The sequence below is a fragment of the Alosa sapidissima genome, chromosome 8 (genome assembly GCF_018492685.1).
Source record: "Alosa sapidissima isolate fAloSap1 chromosome 8, fAloSap1.pri, whole genome shotgun sequence".
Taxonomy (NCBI): Eukaryota; Metazoa; Chordata; class Actinopteri; order Clupeiformes; family Clupeidae; genus Alosa; species Alosa sapidissima.
Window position 1 is genome coordinate 38,665,583 of NC_055964.1, and position 23,375 is coordinate 38,688,957.

Genomic DNA, 23,375 nt, shown 5'->3' on the forward strand with positions numbered 1-23,375 from the left:
GACCATCCTATGAACACATTTGGTACACACACACACACTCACACATTCATAGTGCTGCACAATTTATTGAATCGCAATCGTAATCGCAATCGCGATTTGAGCCTGTGCAATTATGTAACCGCAAAATGCTGCGATTTAAATTAAATAAACGTACATGCAAAGGAGAATTTTTTTTTTCATTTTGTGTTTAAATTGCTCCTGTCTAAACTGTGACGTGTAGATGATCAATCAGTCTCTACGTAGGCAGGAGAGATGTGCGGCTCAGAAGAGATGTCAGTAGTGATGTCAGCAGTGATGTCAGTAGTGATGTGTGGGTCAGTAGTGATGTCAGCAGTGATGTCAGTAGTGATGTGTGGGTCTATTTTGACCACTTTTTTCGGTAACGAGTAATCTAACACGCTACTATTTACAAACCAGTAATCAGATTAAAGTTACTTATCTAAATCACTGTGCGTTACTATTTTTGTCATTTCCCTTGATATATTCTTTGCTTTCTTCTTGTCTCGGGGATTAACGTCATGTAGGCTATGCCAACCTTTTCAGCATGAGGACTAGCCTAGAAATCTAGACGCGCCCCTAGCGGCCGCAAATTACATTTGCTGCCAGGGCTAGTCTAGCAACTCTCTGTTGGCTTGTGAGCTCGAAAAATTAAACTTCTATCAGGCCAATCAAATCGTGTATAGAGTTAGGCGGGCTTAACATAATGATTGATGGCAGAGTTGCAACGGTTTGGCTTGAATTCCCTGCTACTTGAAAACAAATAAGATGGATGTTGCTGCTGGCGAACAGTGTGACACGAGTTAAGCTTTTATTAAGTAGGCAAACGTTTGAACTAGCCAACTAGCTCCACTGGTGGGAAACGCATGGGACTCATAGCGCTGCCGCTGTCCTATTGCGTGCAGAGGGAATTTGAAAGACAACGGATTATCCCGCCCCTCGGACTGAGCACTGCGAACGGTGAGTGTCCAGACCCTACATTTTAATGTGGGTCTGGCTCATCAGGCTACATGAGGACAACTCACGTGTAAAACCACACAGCGACACAAACGTAAACAACAATGGAGGGAGGAGAGAGATGCACATCTATACAGTCATTATTTTGAGTTTGTGTCAGCTAAACATGATAACATTAAGGTACATTGTACATTCTGTGCTGGCGACAAAGTGCTGTCTAGCAAGACATCCCAAGTCTCCCGAAGTTTTGGGAGTCTCCCACATATTGATATCCTGACGCCCGCAAATTACATAAAATCTCCCGGAACCTAGAGCGAACAAGAGCACGCAAGCCAGACCGGACTTCAAATCGTGTGTGCATCTGAGTTTAACGCGCATGTGACATCTCTACTGACATCACGTGTGTGTGTGTGTGCCTGCAAGCGCATCCAAGACAGAGAGCATCCTGGTCTGTTTTGCTAATTCAACCAATCAGTTTTCAGTGTAGGTGGGCTTAGCTTATATCTCTTTTCTCCCGAACTTAATTAATCAGTTCAGTTAGTGTATCTAGGAACAGGAGCGTCATGGCAGAGTCAGTGCCCCTCAAAAAGGAACATTTAAGATCAGACTACACAAAAGTGTACCCAATTGTCTCATAAGAGTAAAACATAATGATAGTCTTGCACACTGCACTGTTGGTAACAGTGACTTTAGCATTGCTCACGGCGGGTTAAATGATTGCAAAAGACTTGTTGAGGTGAGTTTAACAAGTGTAATTTCATTTGCATATTACTCAGGCCTATACTAGATGGCTAGTTGCCAAGGCTACATGAAAAGGCCAAACTACCAAAATCTACATATTTTACTATCACAATTTCTATCAATAGGCCTTCCTTATTTGGTGTAGGCCTACTGACTAGACATTATTGAACAAACATCTGAATTTCAGTATCTAAGTAGGTTAGGTTGGGATGTCTGCTATACATTGTTGGCATTACTGTTAAAATGCACTTCCAGTATAGTGAGTATTGGCAAAACCGGTTATCATTTTTATGTTGAGGCAGTGGGGGTGTTGTCGGCAGCTGCTGAAAGTAACTAAGTAACTTGTAATCTAACTTAGTTACTTTTATCAAGTAATCAGCAAAGTAACCAAGTTACTTTTTAAAGGAGTAATCTGTAATCAGTAATCAGATTACTTTTTCAAGGTAACTGTGGCAACACTGGTCAGCAGTGATGTCAGTAGAGATGTGCAGGTCAGTAGTGATGTCAGTGGTGATGTGTGGGTCAGTAGTGATGTCAGCAGTGATGTGCGGGTCAGTAGGTATGTCAGCAGTGATGTGTGGGTTCCTAGCGATGTCAGTAGTGATGTCAGCAGTGATGTGTGGGTCAGTAGTGATGTCAGTAGATGCCAGTAGTGATGTGTGGGTCAGTAGTGATGTCAGCAGTGATGTGCGGGTCAGTAGTGATGCCAGTAGCGATGTCAGTAATGATATCAGCAGTGATGTGTGGGTTAGTAGTAATGTCAGTAGTGATGTCAGTAGCGATGTCAGCAGTGATGTCAGTAGTGATGTCAGTAGTGATGTGTGGGTCAGTAGTGATGTCAGCAGTGATGTGTGGGTCAGTAGTGATGTCAGTAGTGATGTCAGTAGATGCCAGTAGTGATGCCAGTAGTGGTGTCAGTAGTGATGTGTGGGTCAGTAGTGATGTCAGTAGTGATGTCAGTAGTTATGTGTGGGTCAGTAGTGATGTCAGTAGAGATGTGCGGGTCAGGGTTTTTTTTTATAACCCGCGCCCGCCTGACCCATTTTGGAGAACCAATGTGCTCCACCTGACCCGACAATACAGCCTGACGTAGTCATACTCAATTCTAGTCAGAATATGAGTCTGATACTGCTCCATTGGGACATAATTATGGGGCGTGTTTCAACCGATACAGGGGGGGAATGCCTCTGCACTCAATTGGATAGACCTAACCAATCAGAGCAACAAAATAGCTTACCGTGAGGTGTAGGAAGAAAACACACAAACCATCCTTCTTCTCCACAAATGCCTTAACATTGTTTTCTGGTCTTTTGTAAAAGTTAGTGCCGTCAATAACTCCTAGCCTACAACACTCATTAGCGAAATCTAAGAGATACGTAGTAGGGTAGGCTATTAGGAAAAAACTGATAGCCTATATCCCCTCCATTTTTAAAAATAATTCTGTTGAACACTGATATGCTACAAACATGTTAAACAGCTGGGAAAGGCTGTCGCAAATCCCTCGAACAGGTGGTCAATCAGAGATTTCAAACGAACGAGGGAACATGTCGCAATGCAACAGTGCTGTTTTCCCTTGATGAAAGTGAAACCACGAGTTTTCCCACATCTCAACTTTGACCAAAGTTTTCAGAAATAATCGTTTTCAGTGATAAAACCTCATTAAACTAGATGTACCACATAGCGGTACAAAATATGACCGCCGCTCAGTCCTGTACATCCGTTCCGCGAAAATAAATCACACTTCAATTTGTCTCCATATTTGACTCCATCCCCCACTCTTGAAACTTTTGTGTATGCTTGTTTGGCATGCCTGAGTGTGTGTGTGTGGCTGCACAGAAAGTAGCCTACTGGTGCTGAAAAGGTGAATAGATTGTAGAATAGCCAAAGAAGATGTAGCATTGTTATAAAACCTTTAAAATCTCTAAACAATCACAAGTAGGGCAGTTCATCACAGTTCATCCATTGCAACTGGATTGATGAAAGGTCACTTACACCTGTAGGCTACATTGTATTTGGGAAAAGCAAAAGGTATCAGCATAATGTTATTTTTTATTTATAAACAAAAACATCTCTGTCAGTTCCATGCCGTTTTCAACAGCTATCAAAAACAAAGGTCATTTTTGGATGGATGGATTTTTTGTGAATGTTTCTTCTTCTACATAAGATTTTAGTCATCTTTAGTTCATGTAATACTTTATTGTCAATGCACAAATTAAGTAACAGTAGTCTGAAACGAAATGCTGTTTTACATCTAACCAGTGGTGCAAATAACTGACATGTCCAAATGGGCCTTGATGAAATGCGTCGCTAGACTGTTCATACACATTTTAACGGGCCAAAGTTGAAGAGCTTTTGTCCGTTATTGTTCGTGCAAATATAGGCTGATTCATGTTCCCTTGCATTGTGTAACTGAGGTCCATGGCTAGTCTGGCTTTCATCAGACCAAGCTCAATCTTTTAAGAAATAAAAAAATAAATAGCGGGCAGATCAGGCTGGGTTCACCCGATATTGTTTAATTTTCCGATTGAGATATCCACACTCTGGCTATTCTAAATGCAAAAATGCATCAGGGAGTTATGACAAAACGGTAACTAACAAACTAGATCCTAATAGAAAGCTGTTAGCTTCCCTAAGCTACAGGTAGGATTATAAGGTAGGCCTATTTACAACATAAATTGTCAATAGGCTATGCTGGCGACACAAATAAAATCTCCTTGGGAAACCAATGGCTTACGCCTTACAGTATCAAGCGGACTTAAACTGCCATATCGTGGCGAAAAGTTGTAATAACATTCACGCAGCTCCATGAGTCAAGGAAAGCGCGAATGAAGTAGCCACTTCTAAATGGGACCCACTACACAGTAGCTTAAGGTGTGTTGCTAAAGCAGCCATAATGAAATGAAGGTGTCATTGTTTGGATACTTCACACACACGTGCTTTTTAATTTCACAGACTACAACTACCAAGCTGGAATCAAAGCACATCGATTTCCCTCTCACACCCTGCACGCACTTAAAACAAAATAAACAAAATAAACAGGCGTCTCAGTCTCACGCATGTATAGGCAAAACTGTTTATTGTAAGGCCCCCCATGAACGAAAATACACAAAACTTGGCATGCATTCGGAGGGTGTCATAATGATCCTACACTTTTAATTTTGTGCAGTTTTGACCTTGTCAGCCAGAGATATTGTGATGAAAACACCTAATTTTTTGCTTTTTAATTTTTAACTAGGTGGCGCTATACATGAAATAAGTGCTAATGGGATGGGTTGACATGCCCCCTTAAGACCAACATACATAAAAAAGGTGGACCTCCCAGGCCCTACGCTTCTCGAGATATTCACAGAAAACTGTCTCCGGCCACCTACAGGCCAGTTGGTGTATAGTAACATAAATTAATTTATTGTGTGGCCCCCCATGAACGGAATTCCACAAAACTTGGCGTGCATACAGAGGGTGTCATAATGATCCTACACTTCCAATTTCGTGCAGTTTTGACTATGTTAGGTCACAGATACCTTCAATTACAACACCTCATTTTTACTTTTTTGTGTTTAACTAGGTGGCGCTATACATGAAATGAGTGGTTATGGAATGGTTTGACATGGCCCCTTGAGATCAACATACAAAAAAAAATTGGTCCTCCTAAACCCTACGGTTTTCGAGATATTCACAGAAAACTGTGTCTGCCCTACCCTCCTTTTGGGGGGTCCAGTCCAGCGGGGGGGCTACAGATCAAAACGAAAAACGATGGTTCCATGCTATCCATGTGGGGTTACATGCCCACCAAGTTTCGTGTACCCCGGTCTTTCAGTGTCCCGGGAATCATTGACGGAAATTTGGGCTGCGCGGCGGTCATAATAATATGCATTTTCCATATGGGGTCTTAAAAGTTATGTATCCTTCTAGCCACAGTGTTTTTGTTTCACACATAAGCCTAATCTAAGCGTGCAAATGACGTGATAGACCAGGCGCTGTTGCTCCACCTGTCCATCATCGTAAAGCCCGATTTGATTGGTCCGCCTGATCTAGGGCGAGCATACTTGCTCCAAAATGGAGCAATGCCAGACCGAACTTCCCGACCTCAAATGTTGTGGGCGGGACTAAGTTCGGAATGGCACCCAGGCTACAGACAATAGCCTATGCGTTTAACATCGACCCAACTCGACCCGCAAATTCCTAAGTAACGTTGCTGCATCAATATCATGTAGCCATGATCATGTTAATTTACTTCACCAGACATTCATGTAGTCTAACACAGCCTAGGCTATGTTAAACTGCCTATCTCAATGGGAAACAGTCTAGGCTATGTTAAACTGCCTATGTCAATGAGAAACAGTCTAGGCTATGTTAAACTGCCTATCTCAAGGGGAAACGTCTGGACTTAAAAACAAAGCAGCCTAAGCAACCCTTCATCCTCAGTAGCCAGTAGCCTAGGCAACCCTTCATCCTCAGCAGCCAGTAGCCTAAGCAACCCTTCATCCTCAGCAGCCTAAGCAACCCTTCATCCTCAGTAGCCAGTAGCCTAGGCAACCCTTCATCCTCAGCAGCCTAAGCAACCCTTCATCCTCAGTAGCCAGTAGCCTAGGCAACCTATCATCTAGGGTTCTTGCAGGTTTCAATAAGTCAAATTTAAGACCTTTTTAAGACATTTTAAGACCATAAAGATTGAAATTTAAGATTTATTTTTTGGCATTACCAAAAAATATTCAAAATCAAAGAATTTTGGCATTACCAAAAAATATTCAAATCAAAGAAATTCTGAAAAAATGATTGAAAAGTCGTTGAAAAAGCATTAATTTAATTTACAGATAAAACAATCAAACTAGTAACCTTCCACACCCAACGTCTACAACCCAACTGATTTTTACATTGCTCACTTGTAAGGAAAAATATCTGTGTCACGTACCAAATGCCCTAAACCTTAAGCCCAAAATGAAAATAATCTAAAACAAACTAGCCCTCAAATAGAATAGATTTCAGCAAGGAAGTCAAAAATGAGACGAGTTGAAACTGGGTGTGAAAGTGTGTTTTGGGTGGACACTGAAGCTGAAACCACCCAAAGATGATCAAAAGCCCTCCTAAAGATATAGTATTAATATGCGTTCAAATCCACTTCCATTATTCTCTGTTGAATTGCTCACGGAGTACTTATCTCGCACAAGTCGCACAGACGTCACTTGAAAGAGTGAAACCGGAGCTTTAAAATGATGTTAGCGGCTTGTGCTGATAAACAGTTTACATTTTGCAGCTAGCTTATGTTTCTCTGCATGCTCTGGCTTGTGACTCCAGCGCCTTCACACCCAGAGTCCCTAACTGAATAGTTTTTTTGCAAAGTTTGCAGCGAGCCTCGTACCTGGAGCTGGGTACCACTTGCCACAGTTACCTTGAAAAAGTAACCTGATTACTCCTTTAAAAAGTAACTTAGTTACTTTTAAAATCAAGTAATCAGTAAAGTAACTGAGTTAGATTACAAGTTACTTTATTAGTTACTTTCAGCAGCTGCCGACAACACCCCCCACCGCCTCAACATAAAAATGACAACCGGTTTTGCCAATACTCACTTAATTGGAAATGCATTTTAACAGTAATGTCAACAATGCAGACATCCGAACCTGAAAAAAAGTAATTTTAGGGAGGTAGCCCTTTAGCCTACTTAGATACTGAAATTCAGATGTTTGTTCAATAATGTCTAGTCAGTACACCAAATAAGGAAGGCCTATAGATAGAAATTGTGATGATAGAATATGTAGATTTTGGTAGTTTGGGCTTTTCATTTTCAAAAAGAGAACAAACGGGAGAGTGCGGTGTTTGCAAAGAAAAGACTTTTCATGTAGCCTTGGCAACTAGCCATTTAGTATAGGCCTGAATAATAGCAAATTAAATGACACTTGTTAAACTCATCTCAACAAGTCTTATGCAGCCATGGGCAATTCTACAAACAGTGCAGTGTGCAAGACTATCATTATGTTTTACTCTTATGAGACAAGGGTACACTTTTGTGTAGACTGATGTGAAAACTCTGCCATGACGCTCCTGTTCCTAGATACACTGAGCTGATTAATTTAGTTCGGGAGAAAAAAGATAAAAGCCCACTTACACTGAAAATTGATTGGTTGATTTAGCAAAACAGACACACGCACCACCCCTCTCTCTCTCCCTCTCCATCGTGTGCACGCTAAACTCAGACATGCGATTTTAATTCCCGGTCTGGCTTGTGCGCTCTTGTTCGTTCTAGTTTCCGGGAGATTTTATCTAATTGCGGGCGTCAGGAAGCCGCTATCGGGAGACTCCCAGAACTTCGGGAGACTTGGGATGTCTAGCTAGACAGCACTTTGTCACCAGCACGAGTGCACAAGTACCTTAATGTTATCATGTTTAGCGGACACAAACTCAAAATAATGACTGTATAGCTAAAATGCGCATCTCTCTCCTCCCTCTATTGTTGTTTATGTTTGTGTTGCTGCATGGTATTACTGTACACGTGAGTCATCATGCTGAAAACGTGAGCGTTAATCCCAGAGACAAGAAAAAAGCAAAGAATATATATTTTACTAAGGTAAATGACAAAAATAGTAGACCTAACGCACATTGACTTGGATAAGTAACTTTAATCTGATTGCTAGAAATAGTAGCGCGTTAGACTCGCTACCGAAAAAAGTGGTCAAAATAGAGTAACGCGGCATCACTGGATCTAGCCATGTCTCGTTGAAAGTAGGCCTACACTTTCCCATTTTCCACACGTAGCCGAACTTTAACAAATTCTGAGGAGACGCAGACGTAGGCTATTTTGCGGGCAGGTATTGCATTTATCACAGGATTTGTAGATTTATCACTGCGTAGGCTACGTACCAACACCAATATCCCCCACAAAGAACTACAACACACTGAACCAATGTTCTGAGCATTCTGCTGGTTTTGTTACAAAGGTAGCAAAGACGCTAGAGCTCTGCTTTGCAAGCTATGACTCAATACTTTTTTGCTACTTTCTGCGGCCAGCGTTTCTGGAAATGAACGATGGTAAAATATTTTTTAGACCTGACTAAATGAATTCTAAGACCTCGGAATGAAAATCTGGCCGTTTTTTAGACGTTTTAAGGCCTTAAATTTAAAGTTCTGAATTTTAGGCTTTTTAAGACTTAATTAAGACCCCGCGGGAACCCTGTCATCCTCAGCAGCCTAAGCAACCCTTCATCCTCTCTCTCTCTCTCTCCCTCACACAGGCGCTCACCCACACTCAAACTAGCAATAGCAACCCCAAAATCTGGGCATTTCTTATATATACAACTCTTGAGCGCATTCTGCCGTGGCGTAAGCACCTGTCCAGCTGCACGCTCCAGAGGGCTGTATTAAGGCCGAGCGCCACTACAAGGTGAAACAGCATATTACTCGATGTCGGCAGTAGGCCTAGTTCTACATGTAGGTTACACAGAACGTTACAAATTAACACTACAGTATCAAATTTGGTGCTTAATATTCTGATACAGCTCCATGTTTTCCCCCATTACAGTGTCACACGGTGGCATATTTCCCGACATTACATTATCCATGAGGCTACACTGTTAAGATTAACTTAGGCTACTCAACTTAACAAGTGAAAAGATGATCTAGTTACAGTCCAAAATTACTTATTGGCATTAAATGCACAAGTGCATATTCAATGAACACTAACATAAAAGCCCCTGAAACAGGAAAAGATCAAAAGTAACCAACATAAGTAATGCATTAATAGCAATTAAAAAAAGATCGAAAATCAAAATGAATCGTGACTTTAAAATCGAAAATGAAATCGAATAAGAGCTGTGTACATTGTGTGTGTGTGTGTGTGTGTGTGTGTGTGTGTGTGTGTGTATGTGTGTGTGTGTACATGTGTGTGTGTGTGTGTATGTGTGTGTGTATGTGTGTGTGTGTGTGTGTGTGTGTGTGTGTACATGTGTGTGTGTGTGTGTATGTGTGTGTGTGTGTGTGTATGTGTGTGTGCATGTGATTGGGTGCGTGCGTTTGTGCGTGTGTGTGTGTGTGTGTGTGTGTGTGGTCAGAGAAGACCTGTTGTTCGATTGGCTTCACCCCCCTCTGCTGCAACCAAAACAACTACCGTGGAAACAAGAGCACATGGTGTCCATGGTAACCATGTCCATGGTGATGTTATCTCCCAGGACACTCACTTTTTCACACACAAAACAACATAATTCACATACACAGACAATACACAAACACATATGCACTCCAAAACACACTCTCTCACACACACACACACACACACACACTCCTAAACACACTCTCACACACACACACACACATGCGCTCCTAAACACACAGACACACAATACACAAACACACATGCGCTCCTACACACACAGATACACACACACATGCGCTCCTAAACACACAGACACACAATACACAAACACACATGCGCTCCTAAACACACAGACACACACACACATGCGCTCCTAAACACACAGACACACACATACTCTCACACACACACACATGCTCTCCTAAGCACACAGACATCGTAAGATCATGCATCCATAAACACTGTATTCATATATGAATGTGTAGAACATCTGTTATACATACACATACATATACAGGAACATGTCTGTTATTTCAGACAGCCAGAGCTACATTGTTTTTCTCCAACTCAGCTCAAATGAAGCTAAACATGGTCATGATCACCTAAATATGCCTTTCTAAACACATAGACACACACACACACTCACACACTCACACACACACACACACACGCTCCTAAGCACACAGACACACACAATACACAAACACACATGCTCAAATGAAGCTAAACATGGTCATGGCCACCTAAATATGCCTTTCTGTTTCCTCTGTGCAAAAGTGGATGTGTGTGCATGTGACTGCTGATATGTATTTGTGTTTTTCATGTCTCTTTGAGTGTGTGTGCAAGTGTGCATTTGTGTGTGAGCATGCATGTGTGTGTGCGTGCATGTGCATGTAACTGTGTGTGTGTGTGTGTGTGTATGTGTTTGATGTATGTGTGTGTGTGTGTGTGTGTGTGTGTATGTGTGTGTGTATGTATACGTGTGTGTGTATGTATGTGTGTGTGTGTGTATATGTGTGTGTGTGTGTGTGTGTGTGTGTGTGTATGTGTATGTGTGTATGTGTATGTGTGTGTATGTGTGTGTGTGTGTGTGTGTGTACACCCAGAGAAGGTGAAATGGGAGAATCAAACCACATCTGAAACAGCCACAAACAGCCCACTGGGAAGAGAAGATTGATTCACACTGGACAGGAGCCAGGAATATCCCAGCACACACACACACACACACACACACACACACACACACAGTTACAGTCATGTAGAACCACACACACACACACACACACACAGAGGCACACACACAGAGGCACACACACACATCCAACACTCTAAAGGCCCAAGACCAGGCCACTTCCACCAAATGTTCTGATTAACCAAATCCCCCAAAACATAAAAGACATTTATGATGAATATTGCCAATCTAAAAACACAATCCCAGAGCAAAACGCAATGCTATTTGAACCTAAACAGGAAATGCTTGCACATTACCTAACAAAAATAAAAGAAACAAATTTGAGAAGCACAAAATACAGACTCAGTGAATACCGCTTAGCCATAGAAACAGGAAGACACAAATAGACATGGCTTCCAAAAGACGAGCGTCTATGCCAGCAGTGCAGAGATGATGACTGAATTACACTTTTTAACACAAAAGTCAAATCAATTCGCAAGAAATACTTCCCAAAAATGAAAGAAAAACATCCCTATATTTATGACCTACCAAACCCAAATAAAATAAGGTACCTATTGGGAGAAGATATATGCCATGCCAATAAAGCACCTTTTGCAAATGAATCCGAATGAAGAAACGTAAGCCACTTACAACATAAAATTATGTCCCTGCAGCAAAACTCAACACATTTCTCTGTGAGGGCTTGCCTCACTCTCAGGGGTATGCTTGGAGAAGCCTGCTTCATGTGTCTGTTCATCTCAAAGTCCTCATTTTTTTGCTGTCATAGGCGTGCATCGTGCACACTTAATGCACGCGACAAAGCATACCTGAAAAATGCATACAGTACCTCTGACTTTACTCCAAACTCCAAAAAGTTATTTCTCCTGTTTTTATTTTTTTCTTTACATCTTCATGCTCTACGTTGCACTTAAGCTCCACAATACAGCACAGCACTGAGCTCCACAATACAGCACAGCAGTGAGCTACACAATACAGCACAGCAGTGAGCTACACAATACAGCACAGCAGGATCCACAATACAGCACAGCAGTGAGCTCCACAATACAGCACAGCAGGCTACACAATACAGCACAGCACTGAGCTACACAATACAGCACAGCAGGCTACACAATACAGCACAGCAGTGAGCTACACAATACAGCACAGCAGTGAGCTACACAATACAGCACAGCAGGCTACACAATACAGCACAGCACTGAGCTCCACAATACAGCACAGCAGTGAGCTACACAATACAGCACAGCAGTGAGCTACACAATGCAGCACAGCAGGCTACACAATACAGCACAGCAGGCCCGGTGTGATGCGTGAGCTCCACAATACAGCACAGCAGTGAGCTGCACAATACAGCACAGCAGTGAGCTACACAATACAGCACAGCAGGCCCGGTGTGATGCGTGAGCTGCACAATACAGCACAGCAGGCCCGGTGTGATGCGTGAGCTGCACAATACAGCACAGCAGGCCCGGTGTGTTGCGTGAGCTACACAATACAGCACAGCAGGCCCGGTGTGTTGCGTGAGCTCCACAATACAGCACAGCAGTGAGCTCCACAATACAGCACAGCAGGCCCGGTGTGATGCGTGAGCTACACAATACAACACAGCAGGCCCGGTGTGATGCATGCTCTACGTTGCACTTAAGCTCCACAATACAGCACAGCAGGCTACACAATACAGCACAGCAGTGAGCTCCACAATACAGCACAGCAGGCCCGGTGTGATGCGTGAACTACACAATACAGCACAGCAGGCCCGGTGTGTTGCGTGAGCTACACAATACAGCACAGCAGGCCCGGTGTGTTGCGTGAGCTACACAATACAGCACAGCAGGCCCGGTGTGTTGCGTGAGCTACACAATACACCACAGCAGGCCCGGTGTGTTGCGTGAGCTGCACAATACAGCACAGCAGGCCCGGTGTGTTGCGTGCGAGTGGAGAAGCTGCGCATGACACGTGTTGCGCAGATGACATTACAAATGACATTTTGGAACTTTGTAGCCTAACTTGTATAACTTTGTACACATTTGTTACTTAGGCCTACTTTGCTAAATGTATAATATTTCTGACTATGGCATAGCTTTAGCTCCCCACCCAAGTAGGCTAATGATTAAAAAAAAAAACACACGCACAAATGCTTGCCTGGCCCGGTCTGAGGATAGTAGCTGGAAATATCGGACCGTCCCGGCCCGCGGGTCAAGTTCGGCTCGGGCAGAGAATCTAAAATTTTCGATGATAACAATTACCGTTTTGATTTTAATTATCTTAATTTCCACAGTTGATTACCATGGTGTGAAAAACGTGTGTGGAATTCTTTTCAGGATCATCTGGGAAGGAGAGCCCTTACAGTCATCTCACCTCAACCAATCAAACAGCAGTGCCCTCACAGTCATCTCAGCTCAACCAATCAAACAGCAGAGCCCTCAAAGTCATCTCAGCTCAACCAATCAAACAGCAGTGCCCTGAGTCATCTCAGCTCAACCAATCAGACAGCAGTGACCTTCAGCAAGGTCATATGTGAAAAGTGACCCTAACTACCACAAATATCATCTCATTCATCATCCGTGTGTGTGTGTGTGTGTGTGTGTGTATGTGTGTGTGTGTGTGTCTTCACTCTTTATGCAAGTATACTACACATGAATATGCTTAAAGATAGGCTGCGTACACAAACTTCCCTGATATTATTTATAAAGAGGGCAGTGTTTCCCACAGAATTGCATTCTATTTGTGGTGGTAGGTGAGGGGGGGTGGGGGGGGTTCTTTGTCGGAGTCAATAAAATAGCCTATAGTTATGCTTGCCTTCCACGAGAAGTCGATATTGACAAGTAGCGGTAACGTTATAGTGTGCTAACCTTGACAACCCAACAGTGTTCTAACAGTATTCTATTTTACAAGACTTCATCCCATCTCAATAGTATAGCATGGAAAATCATTGCGTGGTGGTCAGTTTTGATATTGTGGTGGGCCGCCACAAATTAGTCAATGTATGGGAAACACTGGAGGGTATTACATAAATATATTAGCATAAAACCTTCACTCTTATCAAAAGCACATTTTCCTGTTTAAATGTCCAATCTACTGGACGTGAGAATGAGGAGCAGTCTGGAAAAGCATTGCTGTAAAGAAAATGATAATTTCATCTAGACTGCATCTAGCAGACATGGGGGACTCGAGTCACATGATGAGTCCCAATTTTTATGACTTGCTTGATCGACATGTATAAAAGACTTGACTTTAGACTTGCTTGATCGACATGTATAAGACTTTACTTAGACTTGAGTCAAATGACTTGAAATGACTTGACTTTTTACTTTTATTAATAGATATTAAGGAGTTAACTTCACGATTTTAGAAAATCTGCTTAGCTGCTGTTGCACGCATCAGGTGAGCAAACCTGACATTGCTACCAAGTGATGTGACAGACCAGCAGCAAGTGTCAGATCAAATGAGACAGGCACTACTTTTATACCAAAACATAATAAAGTTTGGCTACACAGTCACAGATTATGTATCTGACAACTCGAAGAAACGAATAGCAGTCTGCAAAGTCTGCAGTGCGCAAATTAGCAACATAACCGATTTTCATCCGCCAGAAGTTAGTCGTGTTAGAAACCTAACGTCAAGGCGTGTTGAGGCATGTTGAGAGTTGGCTGTGAATCGATTATGCTTTTTAGTTAACAGGATATTAGGTTCAATTGTGTGAAATGACAAAGTGAAACATTTTCTTGTCTAAATATAATCTTGATATATTAGCAAAAACGCTGGCAATTTAAGGCAATGCAACCAAAGTAAGCTCTTTCTCCCTCCCTCTTAAACACGTCCGTCCCTGTCCCATACTTTACAGCCTAGTAGTAACAACAGTCAGCAACTAAACTGCCAGACTTGCTTGTGACTTGCACATGCGTGACTTACAGCAACTAAACTGCCAGACTTGCTTGTGACTTGCACATGTGTGACTTACTCCCATCTCTGGCATCTACAGGTCAAAACTGCATTTGGGATCATCATTCAACATCATTCTCCTTTGTGGCTATAAGTCAGCGGAATACTCCCCCTACGGAGCTATTGCATGAATTAAACTCATTCTCACGCTTAGCAAAACATTGGTTGTTAACAAAGCAGACTTGCTCCCACTTTGATGTGCTAAATTACTGTGTGTTAATGAGGGGGGGGGTCTAGTTTTAGCTCTAGATGGGGTGGGATAGGGGGGACAATAATGTCTGTAGATTTGTATGACTTTATGTATCTGTACTACTGTGTGTGTGCATGTGATTGGGTACGTAGGGGTGTGTGTGTGTGTGCATGTGATTGGGTACATAGGTGTGTGTGTGTGTGTGTGTGTGTGTATGTGTGTGTGTATGTGTGTGTGTATGTGTGTGTGTGATTGGGTACATAGGTGTGTGTGTGTGCGTGTGTGTATGTGTGCGTGCATGTGATTGGGTACGTGTGTGTGTGTGTGCATGTGATTGGATGTGTGTGTGTGTGTGTGTGCATGTGATTGGGTATGTAGGTGTGTGTGTGTGTGTGTGTGTGCGTCACACACTAACCGGTGTCCTGGCGGAACTGATGCATGGTCTGCAGGTCGATGACGTAGGGTTAGTGTAAGTGTGTGTGTGTGTGTGTGTGTGTGTGTGCGTCACATACTAACCGGTGTCCTGGCGGAACTGATGCATGTTCTGCAGGTCGATGACGTAGGGTTAGTGTAAGTGTGTGTGTGTGTGTGTGTGTGTGTGTGTGCGTGTGTGTGTGTGTGTGTGTGCATCACACACTAACCGGTGTCCTGGCGGAACTGATGCATGGTCTGCAGGTCGATGACGTAGGGTTAGTGTAAGTGTGTGTGTGTGTGTGTGTGTGTGTGTGTGTGCGTCACACACTAACCGGTGTCCTGGCGGAACTGATGCATGTTCTGCAGGTCGATGACGTAGGGTGCCAGCTGCGGTTCCACGTGTCCGAGCAGCACAGTTCCGCGCGGGTTCTCCTTGAGAACGTTCTCGATGTGGTGGCACGTGGCGGCACTGTAGGGTCTCCAGCGCCCGTGCTCGTTCCTCCACTCCCACACCACCACGCGGGCCGTGCCCTGCCCCCCGTACCCCCCCGCACCCCCCACCAGCGCCCCGGGCCCCGCACGAGACATGCCCACCGCCGGGCACCTCACCAGGGCTCACCCAGCTCAGCTCACCCAGCTCAGCTCAGCTCACCCAGCTCAGCTCACCCAGCTCAGCTCAGCTCACCCAGCTCAGCTCAGCTCACCCCCCCTACAGAGCCACGGCCCTCGCCAGGCTTCACGGGACCAGCTGTTACTCTCAGAGGGGGTGCGTAGCCTACGGGTCCTGTTACCCTAGAGGGGTGCGTAGCCCTATGGGACCAGTTGTTACCCCTAGAGGGGTGCGTAGCCTACGGGTCCTGTTACCCTAGAGGGGTGCGTAGCCCTATGGGACCAGTTGTTACCCCTAGAGGGGTGAGTAGCCTACGGGTCCTGTTACCCTAGAGGGGTGCGTAGCCTACGGGACCAGCTGTTGCCCCTAGAGGGGTGCGTAGCCTACGGGTCCTGTTACTCTAGAGGGGTGCGTAGCCTACGGGTCCTGTTACCGTAGAGGGGTGCGTAGCCTACGGGTCCTGTTACCATAGAGGGGTGCGTAGCCTACAGGACCAGCTGTTACCCCTAGAGGGGTGCGTAGCCTACGGGTCCTGTTACCCTAGAGGGGTGCGTAGCCCTATGGGACCAGTTGTTACCCCTAGAGGGGTGCGTAGCCTACGGGTCCTGTTACCCTAGAGGGGTGCGTAGCCTACGGGACCAGCTGTTGCCCCTAGAGGGGTGCGTAGCCTACGGGTCCTGTTACTCTAGAGGGGTGCGTAGCCTACGGGTCCTGTTACCGTAGAGGGGTGCGTAGCCTACGGGTCCTGTTACCCTAGAGGGGTGCGTAGCCTACAGGACCAGCTGTTACCCCTAGAGGGGTGCGTAGCCTACGGGTCCTGTTACCCTAGAGGGGTGCGTAGCCTACGGGTCCTGTCACCGTAGAGGGGTGCGTAGCCTACGGGTCCTGTTACCCTAGAGGGGTGCGTAGCCTACGGGTCCTGTTACCCTAGAGGGGTGCGTAGCCTACGGGTCCTCAGCAGGCTCTGGCACTAACGAGTCTGTGGGGGAAAGGGAGGAATCAATCCTCAGGTGAACTGGGGTTGGAGACGTAAACACCACCTGTCCTCAGGTGAACTGGGGTTGGAGACGTAAACACCACCTGTCTTGTATTAAAACAAGCAAGAGAGCTCTTATCTCCCACTTAATTCCAATAGATTACTGAACGCTTCCTTGATGAATTGACTGTTCCTTCATCTATGCAGATACTGCTACTACCCTTCCTTGTGTGCGTGTGTGTGTGTGTGTGAGAGAGAGAGAGAGAGAAAGAGAGAGAGACAGACAGGCAGAGAGAGAAAGCAGTCAGTAATGTTTGCTCTGCACAAACTTCCTGGATGGTTTGAAGGATTGAGGGGATGACACCGAATTACGCTGTCTGTCTCGCTTGCTCCAAAGAGACACAGGGTCACTTTCCCAACCAAGTCCTCGTGGACACATAAGGGGTCAGTTTACCAACCAAGTCCACCTCATGAACACATATGGGCTGGTCACCATGTACCATCACCTCAGGGGTTCCATCAGGAGAGGTTGCGGAATTGGCCTGTTCTAGAGTGTTCTAGAGTGTTCAACCCCTGTTCTGTGTGCTGTGCCCTGCTGTGTGTCCAGTGGCTCCTCTGGACAGTGTTCACGTCGTGTGTCCTGAGCCTAGTGGGTTATCTGGCAGGGAAAGGAGAGAGAGAGAGAGAGAGAGAGAGAAATGAAGATGTCTCTGATTATATCAGAGGGACAAAACAAGCACACTAATCTCACTCATTTACTCATTAGCAGTTCAGTAAAACCACGAGTGGCTGATTCCCCATGTTTTTCCCCAATCCCCAGACCAAGAGTGTGTTGCTGTCCACCTGTTACAAAGAAAGCACCTCTCAGGCTACAGTCGCTGATGCGTGTAACGGGACGTGAGAACGAGATCAGGGCAACAGTAGTAACCTATATTTCTAAAAGACAGCAGGTGCCCGCGTGTGCAGTATCACGAGCACACAGCCCGCGCACGTGATGTCGATAAGATAGCACAGATTTCTGGGGATTTCACGCAGAGCTCACAGCCAAGCGGGAAGCCCGCCAGTCTTCGGTGGCTCGGACGGGACACAACAAGCCATCCTCATGCGTCTACCGTAAAATTATCCTGAAATTAAAGTGCGCCTAGACATGGACGACGGCATGAACCAAATTTGATTTGGCTGTGGGATTCCGTGTAGCCCAATAGCCTACGTCAGTATTTCAATGCATTATGTCCGTGTCGGGTCAACACACGCATAAACGGCTTGCATTACACTAGGTTACAGGCGCTACTGATAGTAAAACAGTTGTTCTAATTTCCCACATCATGATAACGCCCATTAGATTGTGTGTGTGTGTTTGTGTGCGCGCGTGCGAGTGTTTGACCTGATACGGGGAAGTCCAAGTCGCTACCTGGAATGACATCCAGCAACAGTCCGGACCAGAGACACCGATCATTGTTCTACCCCCATTCAAGCCTTGTACTGAAGTGCTGATATGGCCGCGTATGTGTGTGTGTGTGATGCTAAGCGCAACATAAAGACACATGCATCTCACTCTCCAGTTTGAAAACAAACAATTATATCTCATTAGATCATGACAGAGACTTACAATAGATTACTTGATGATCCCTTCACGTCAGCCGTCTCTGCCATCCCGTGTGAATCCAGCCTCTGTTTCTTCCCCACGCGTTCTTCATATTTTCCATAAGTGGACCAAACACGCAATCAGCCCGTCCACGCAGGACGTTTCCACGAACGAGCCATCCTTCCGTATGGTCTTGCGTGAATCCCAGCAATTCCGTTGTTCGTTGTCCGAATCAGAATTCGCCGAAATATGGTGATGCGAAGCCATCCCCACGGAGGAAGCCGGACATTCCAGTCTAACGCTGCCCCCGTTCAGACGGCTCCGTGACAGAACAGGCGATGAGACAACAATGACCTTTTCTAACAGTGACGGGAGGGGGAGGATTGCTCACAAATATGCGCCCAGGTTAAGATCACCTGCGAAAATCCACCTCGCGGCTGCCTTTCAGTCAGGGTCTCCGGTGATGTTTGATCATCGATCGAAGAAAACAGCCAATGTTACAGACGCTAGGTTGAATGCTACTCCAAGGCGAAGATAACAGACAGCAAATGTGAAAATGCTTTCGTTCCAATTCATAAGCCTAAAATCAACGTTGGCTGATGGTGTTGGCTTGCCATCACCTGCTGTACCCCGTCGATCTGTCTGTGCGCAATAAGCATCTCCAAGAACGACGCTGTTGCTCCCCCGTCCTCCTTCCCTCTGTAAAGGGAAATGGAGCCGATGCAGCAAGATTCCAGTCGGACCGTGGTGGAAAAATCAAATCCCACGTTGTTTAGTCCTGCAAGACGAAGTACAAATCTACACTATCAACCACTCTCTAGCCGTTGCAATAGGCTATTCGCATTTTTTTTCCATCTGTGTTGTGGTCCACTAAATATGCAATACTCTGCCTGCCTCATACGTTTGACTGGCTGTAGTTAGCGTGAATGTGATGAGGGCCGTCTCCTCCACAACACTTTTCCCGACCCAACTCAATCATTCTTCTGTGTCATAAATAATCCCACTTCCTCAAGGTTTTTAAGGGGGATTTAATAAATAGCCTAAATGATAGATGCGGTGAAACTGAGATGCTTGCAACAAGCACAATGCAAAGCTGACTTTCTCACACACCTGTAGCCTGCGTGGTGGAGCACAGGCCAGAAAAGGCCACTGAAGACTGTTAACCGGTTGATTAGTGAGGGCGGTTCAAATATTGAGTGAAAACTATGTAGCCTATAAAGGCGAAGTTGTGTGTGTGTGTGTTTGCTTCTATATCTAACATAACAATCTATCTCAGTAGCCTAATGTTGATACTTTGAGTTTGTTTGAATTTATTGATTGTTTAGGGGGCATATGAAAACAAGGCTATGTGTATGAGGAACTGTAATGTGTAATTTTGACAACTCTTCCATTTCTACAGTAGAATCCCATTGTTTCAAATGGTGTTAAGCCATGCATGATTACTAATTCTATAATGTTGAAATGGACATGTATGTTGTACGTCAGATAGCATCTCATTTTCCAAACAAATGGAAAATAACATGTTGTACTATATGCATCAGAGATAGCACGGTTTCCATCTGAACCCAACTGCACAATTTGATTCCAGTAAGATAACATAGTGGTCTCTCAATGATGGACAGGATCAGTGTTGAGGTTGGGTCAGTGTTGAGGTTGGGTCAGTATTGAGTCCTCTGGTGGACAGGGTCAGTGTTGAGGTTGGGTCAGTATTGAGTCCTCTGGTGGACAGGGTCAGTGTTGAGGTTGTATTGAGTACTCTGGTGGACAGGGTCAGTGTTGAGGTTGGGTCAGTGTTGAGGTTGGGTCAGTATCGAGTCCTCTGGTGGCAATGTGCTGTTTGGCCATGAAAGGCACATGGTCAATGTGCTTGTGAAAATGCTATACTGCCCTCTAGTGTCAATCTTCTTCCATAAGTTTTCCTTACCTGATGTTATTAACATTTTACAACATCAAAATCAACATTTTATAATATTGATATAGCTCAAATCTCTAAAACATATTATCAGTAGAACTATCAGAAACAAATCTGACTGAAGTATTTGTTTTTATAATTACACCTCATTAACTCATTGAGTGCCAAAAACGTATTATTAAGTTTTTCCTTCCCATGCATTGAGTGCCAAAAACGTAATATTAAGTTTTTAGCTTTCTTTTTAAATTACGAAACTAGACACTCTAGCACACCTTATATGTGATTTTGGGAACTCTGTGATGAATGGAAATGAAATATATGATGATCGTGAAACTCATGAAAACGCACAATGTGGACATTTTATCTGGACATTTTATCATAACTCGCGTTGCCGCTTTGGGTCGAATCAGTGACGCATTCACGTCAGGTCAAAACCAGGCCATTTTCGTGGGTCTATCCCTAGGTGGCAGTCTCGCAAGGTCTTGTTGATCACTTCCCGGAAGGTTTACACAAGTAAGTAACAGGCAACACTTCATATTTCATGAAAGACGTTATATCTTCATTTCTAGAAAAAAAACAGCGATTTTGATGAAAACTAGCCACTGTTTAGCTTGGGATTTCTCAGGAACAGAGGCGTGTAGAAATACACGGTTTGCACCCACCGAGAGCTTAAAGTCTCACCTTTTAATCGAGCTATTGTATGTGTTCATAGCTATAACACAGAATATGCTGTGGCTGTACAAAAATCATCAACAATGGTCTAGATTGCTGGCACTCTAGGACAAAGCTCCCGAAAACAGCTTGGCATTCAATGAGTTAAAGATGTATGGAATAATTACATTTTCCATTTTTGTAATTTTACAATTACATTTATTAATTTAGCAGGGACTTTTATCCAAAGCCTATGTCATTTAAATTGCAAGGGCCATTGTCCCCAGAGCAAGTCAGGGTTAATTGCCTTGCTCACGGGCACAATGGTGGAAGCCGGGAATTGAACCTACAACTTTTCAGGCTACTGCATGCTAGTTCAGCTCCTTAACCACTACACTACACTATGACAACACCATGCATGCTAGCCCAGCTCCTTAACCAATACACTAACACCGCTCCATGATTAGCTTATAACGCTATAATCTACCTCATTGGAATACACCATCACACAGTTTAGATATCAGACCCAGGCCCCAGCTGTGGCGCAACTGGCTGGGGCACCTGCACCGCACGCCGGCGACCCGGGTTTGATTCCTGCCCCGTGGTCCTTTCCGGATCCCACCCCTGCTCTCTCTCCCATTCGCTTCCTGTCACTCTCCACTGTCACTATCATTAAAGGCATAAAAAGGCCAAAAAAAAAAAAAAAAGATATCAGACCCATTAACAGTATAGTGCAAAAAGGGCATAGACACATATTAATATCACATACTAAGTTAAAAAATGTGATGCAAAACAAGCAACGCATCTCCATAAAGTTCATGGCATCATGGCATGGGCATCTTGCACATCTGTCAAGGCAACGTGAATTCTGAATGATGTACATGTAACGGTGGTTAAGCATCAGGGGGACGGAGGCGAAATGTTGAATTTTTCTTTCTTTTATTTTCCTTTGAGAAAATAAATCAAAACATTGCCTTCAGGCTTCGGTGTACCACATGTACAGCATCAGATCAAAAGCATAAGGCTTCTCTGCTAATTACTCTTTCAGTAATAGAAAATGCATATTATTATCTGAATCATGACTTCCCATATAGAATGGACATAACTAGTCTAACTGCATAAAGTTACAGCACTTCATTAGAACCTATTTACATTACGGAGGCACATAACTGAGAAAATAAATCAAAACATACTAAATGCAGTACAATATTTACAGAGTATGTAAAATAATATAACACATGGGAAACATCAAAGTTATCAACTTAAACATCAATAGAAAACTGATATACTGGGTGGAGTGCTTTGTACAGTGAACCAACCAGATCAAAAGCATACGGCTACTGTGATCGGGTAGGGAAGCAACACAAGACTACACGCAGCAGATCTGCAGTACACCATATGGCCAAGGGTGGCTCCCATTCACAACTATTAAACAAGGCTGTTTTACTTTGGCGAAAATCATAACAATACACTACATTTTTAACTCTGTTACATACACAGGTTATCAGCAACATGCACTGCTATCCAGATGATTTGTGTTTCTGGGAAGATATTGAATATTTCAAGACAACAACACAAAATGAATTCTGTGCATATTACAACAGTGTGGCACCATAGAAAAAGAGTCCAGGTGCTAAAATGACTTCTGAGCAGCTGAAATCCCATATCAGGCAGGACTGGGACATTTCATTCTGAGCAGCTGAAATCCCATATCAGGCAGGACTGGGACAACATTTCATTCTGAGCAGCTGAAATCCCATATCAGGCAGGACTGGGACATTTCATTCTGAGCAGCTGAAATCCTATATCAGGCAGGACTGGGACAACATTTCATTCTGAGCAGCTGAAATCCCATATCAGGCAGGACTGGGACAACATTTCATTCTGAGCAGCTGAAATCCTATATCAGGCAGGACTGGGACAACATTTCATTCTGAGCAGCTGAAATCCTATATCAGGCAGGACTGGGACAACATTTCATTCTGAGCAGCTGAAATCCCATATCAGGCAGGACGTCTCAGCAACTGGCCTCCTCAGCTCCTCAACATTTACAGAATCTCATTAAATGATGTTACAGAAGCAGAATCTCATTAAATGACGTTACAGAAACAGAAGTTGAGGTGAAGCA

The 23,375-nt window shown here is 44.1% G+C and overlaps 2 protein-coding genes across 2 annotated transcripts in view; both read right to left on the reverse strand.

Moving 5' to 3' along the window:
- The window catches only part of dtx1 (deltex 1, E3 ubiquitin ligase), a 56,598-nt gene extending 40,482 nt beyond the window's left edge, over window positions 1-16,116 (reverse strand). Inside the window, 1 exon segment of the mRNA XM_042102287.1 lies at window positions 15,846-16,116. Within this exon segment, the coding sequence (XP_041958221.1) occupies window positions 15,846-16,101 (256 nt within the window). The 5' untranslated portion in view covers window positions 16,102-16,116.
- LOC121716106 (chemokine-like receptor 1) overlaps window positions 1-23,375 on the reverse strand; it is a 965,204-nt gene that overhangs the window by 798,192 nt on the left and 143,637 nt on the right. The gene's annotated exons all lie outside the window — the stretch shown is intronic.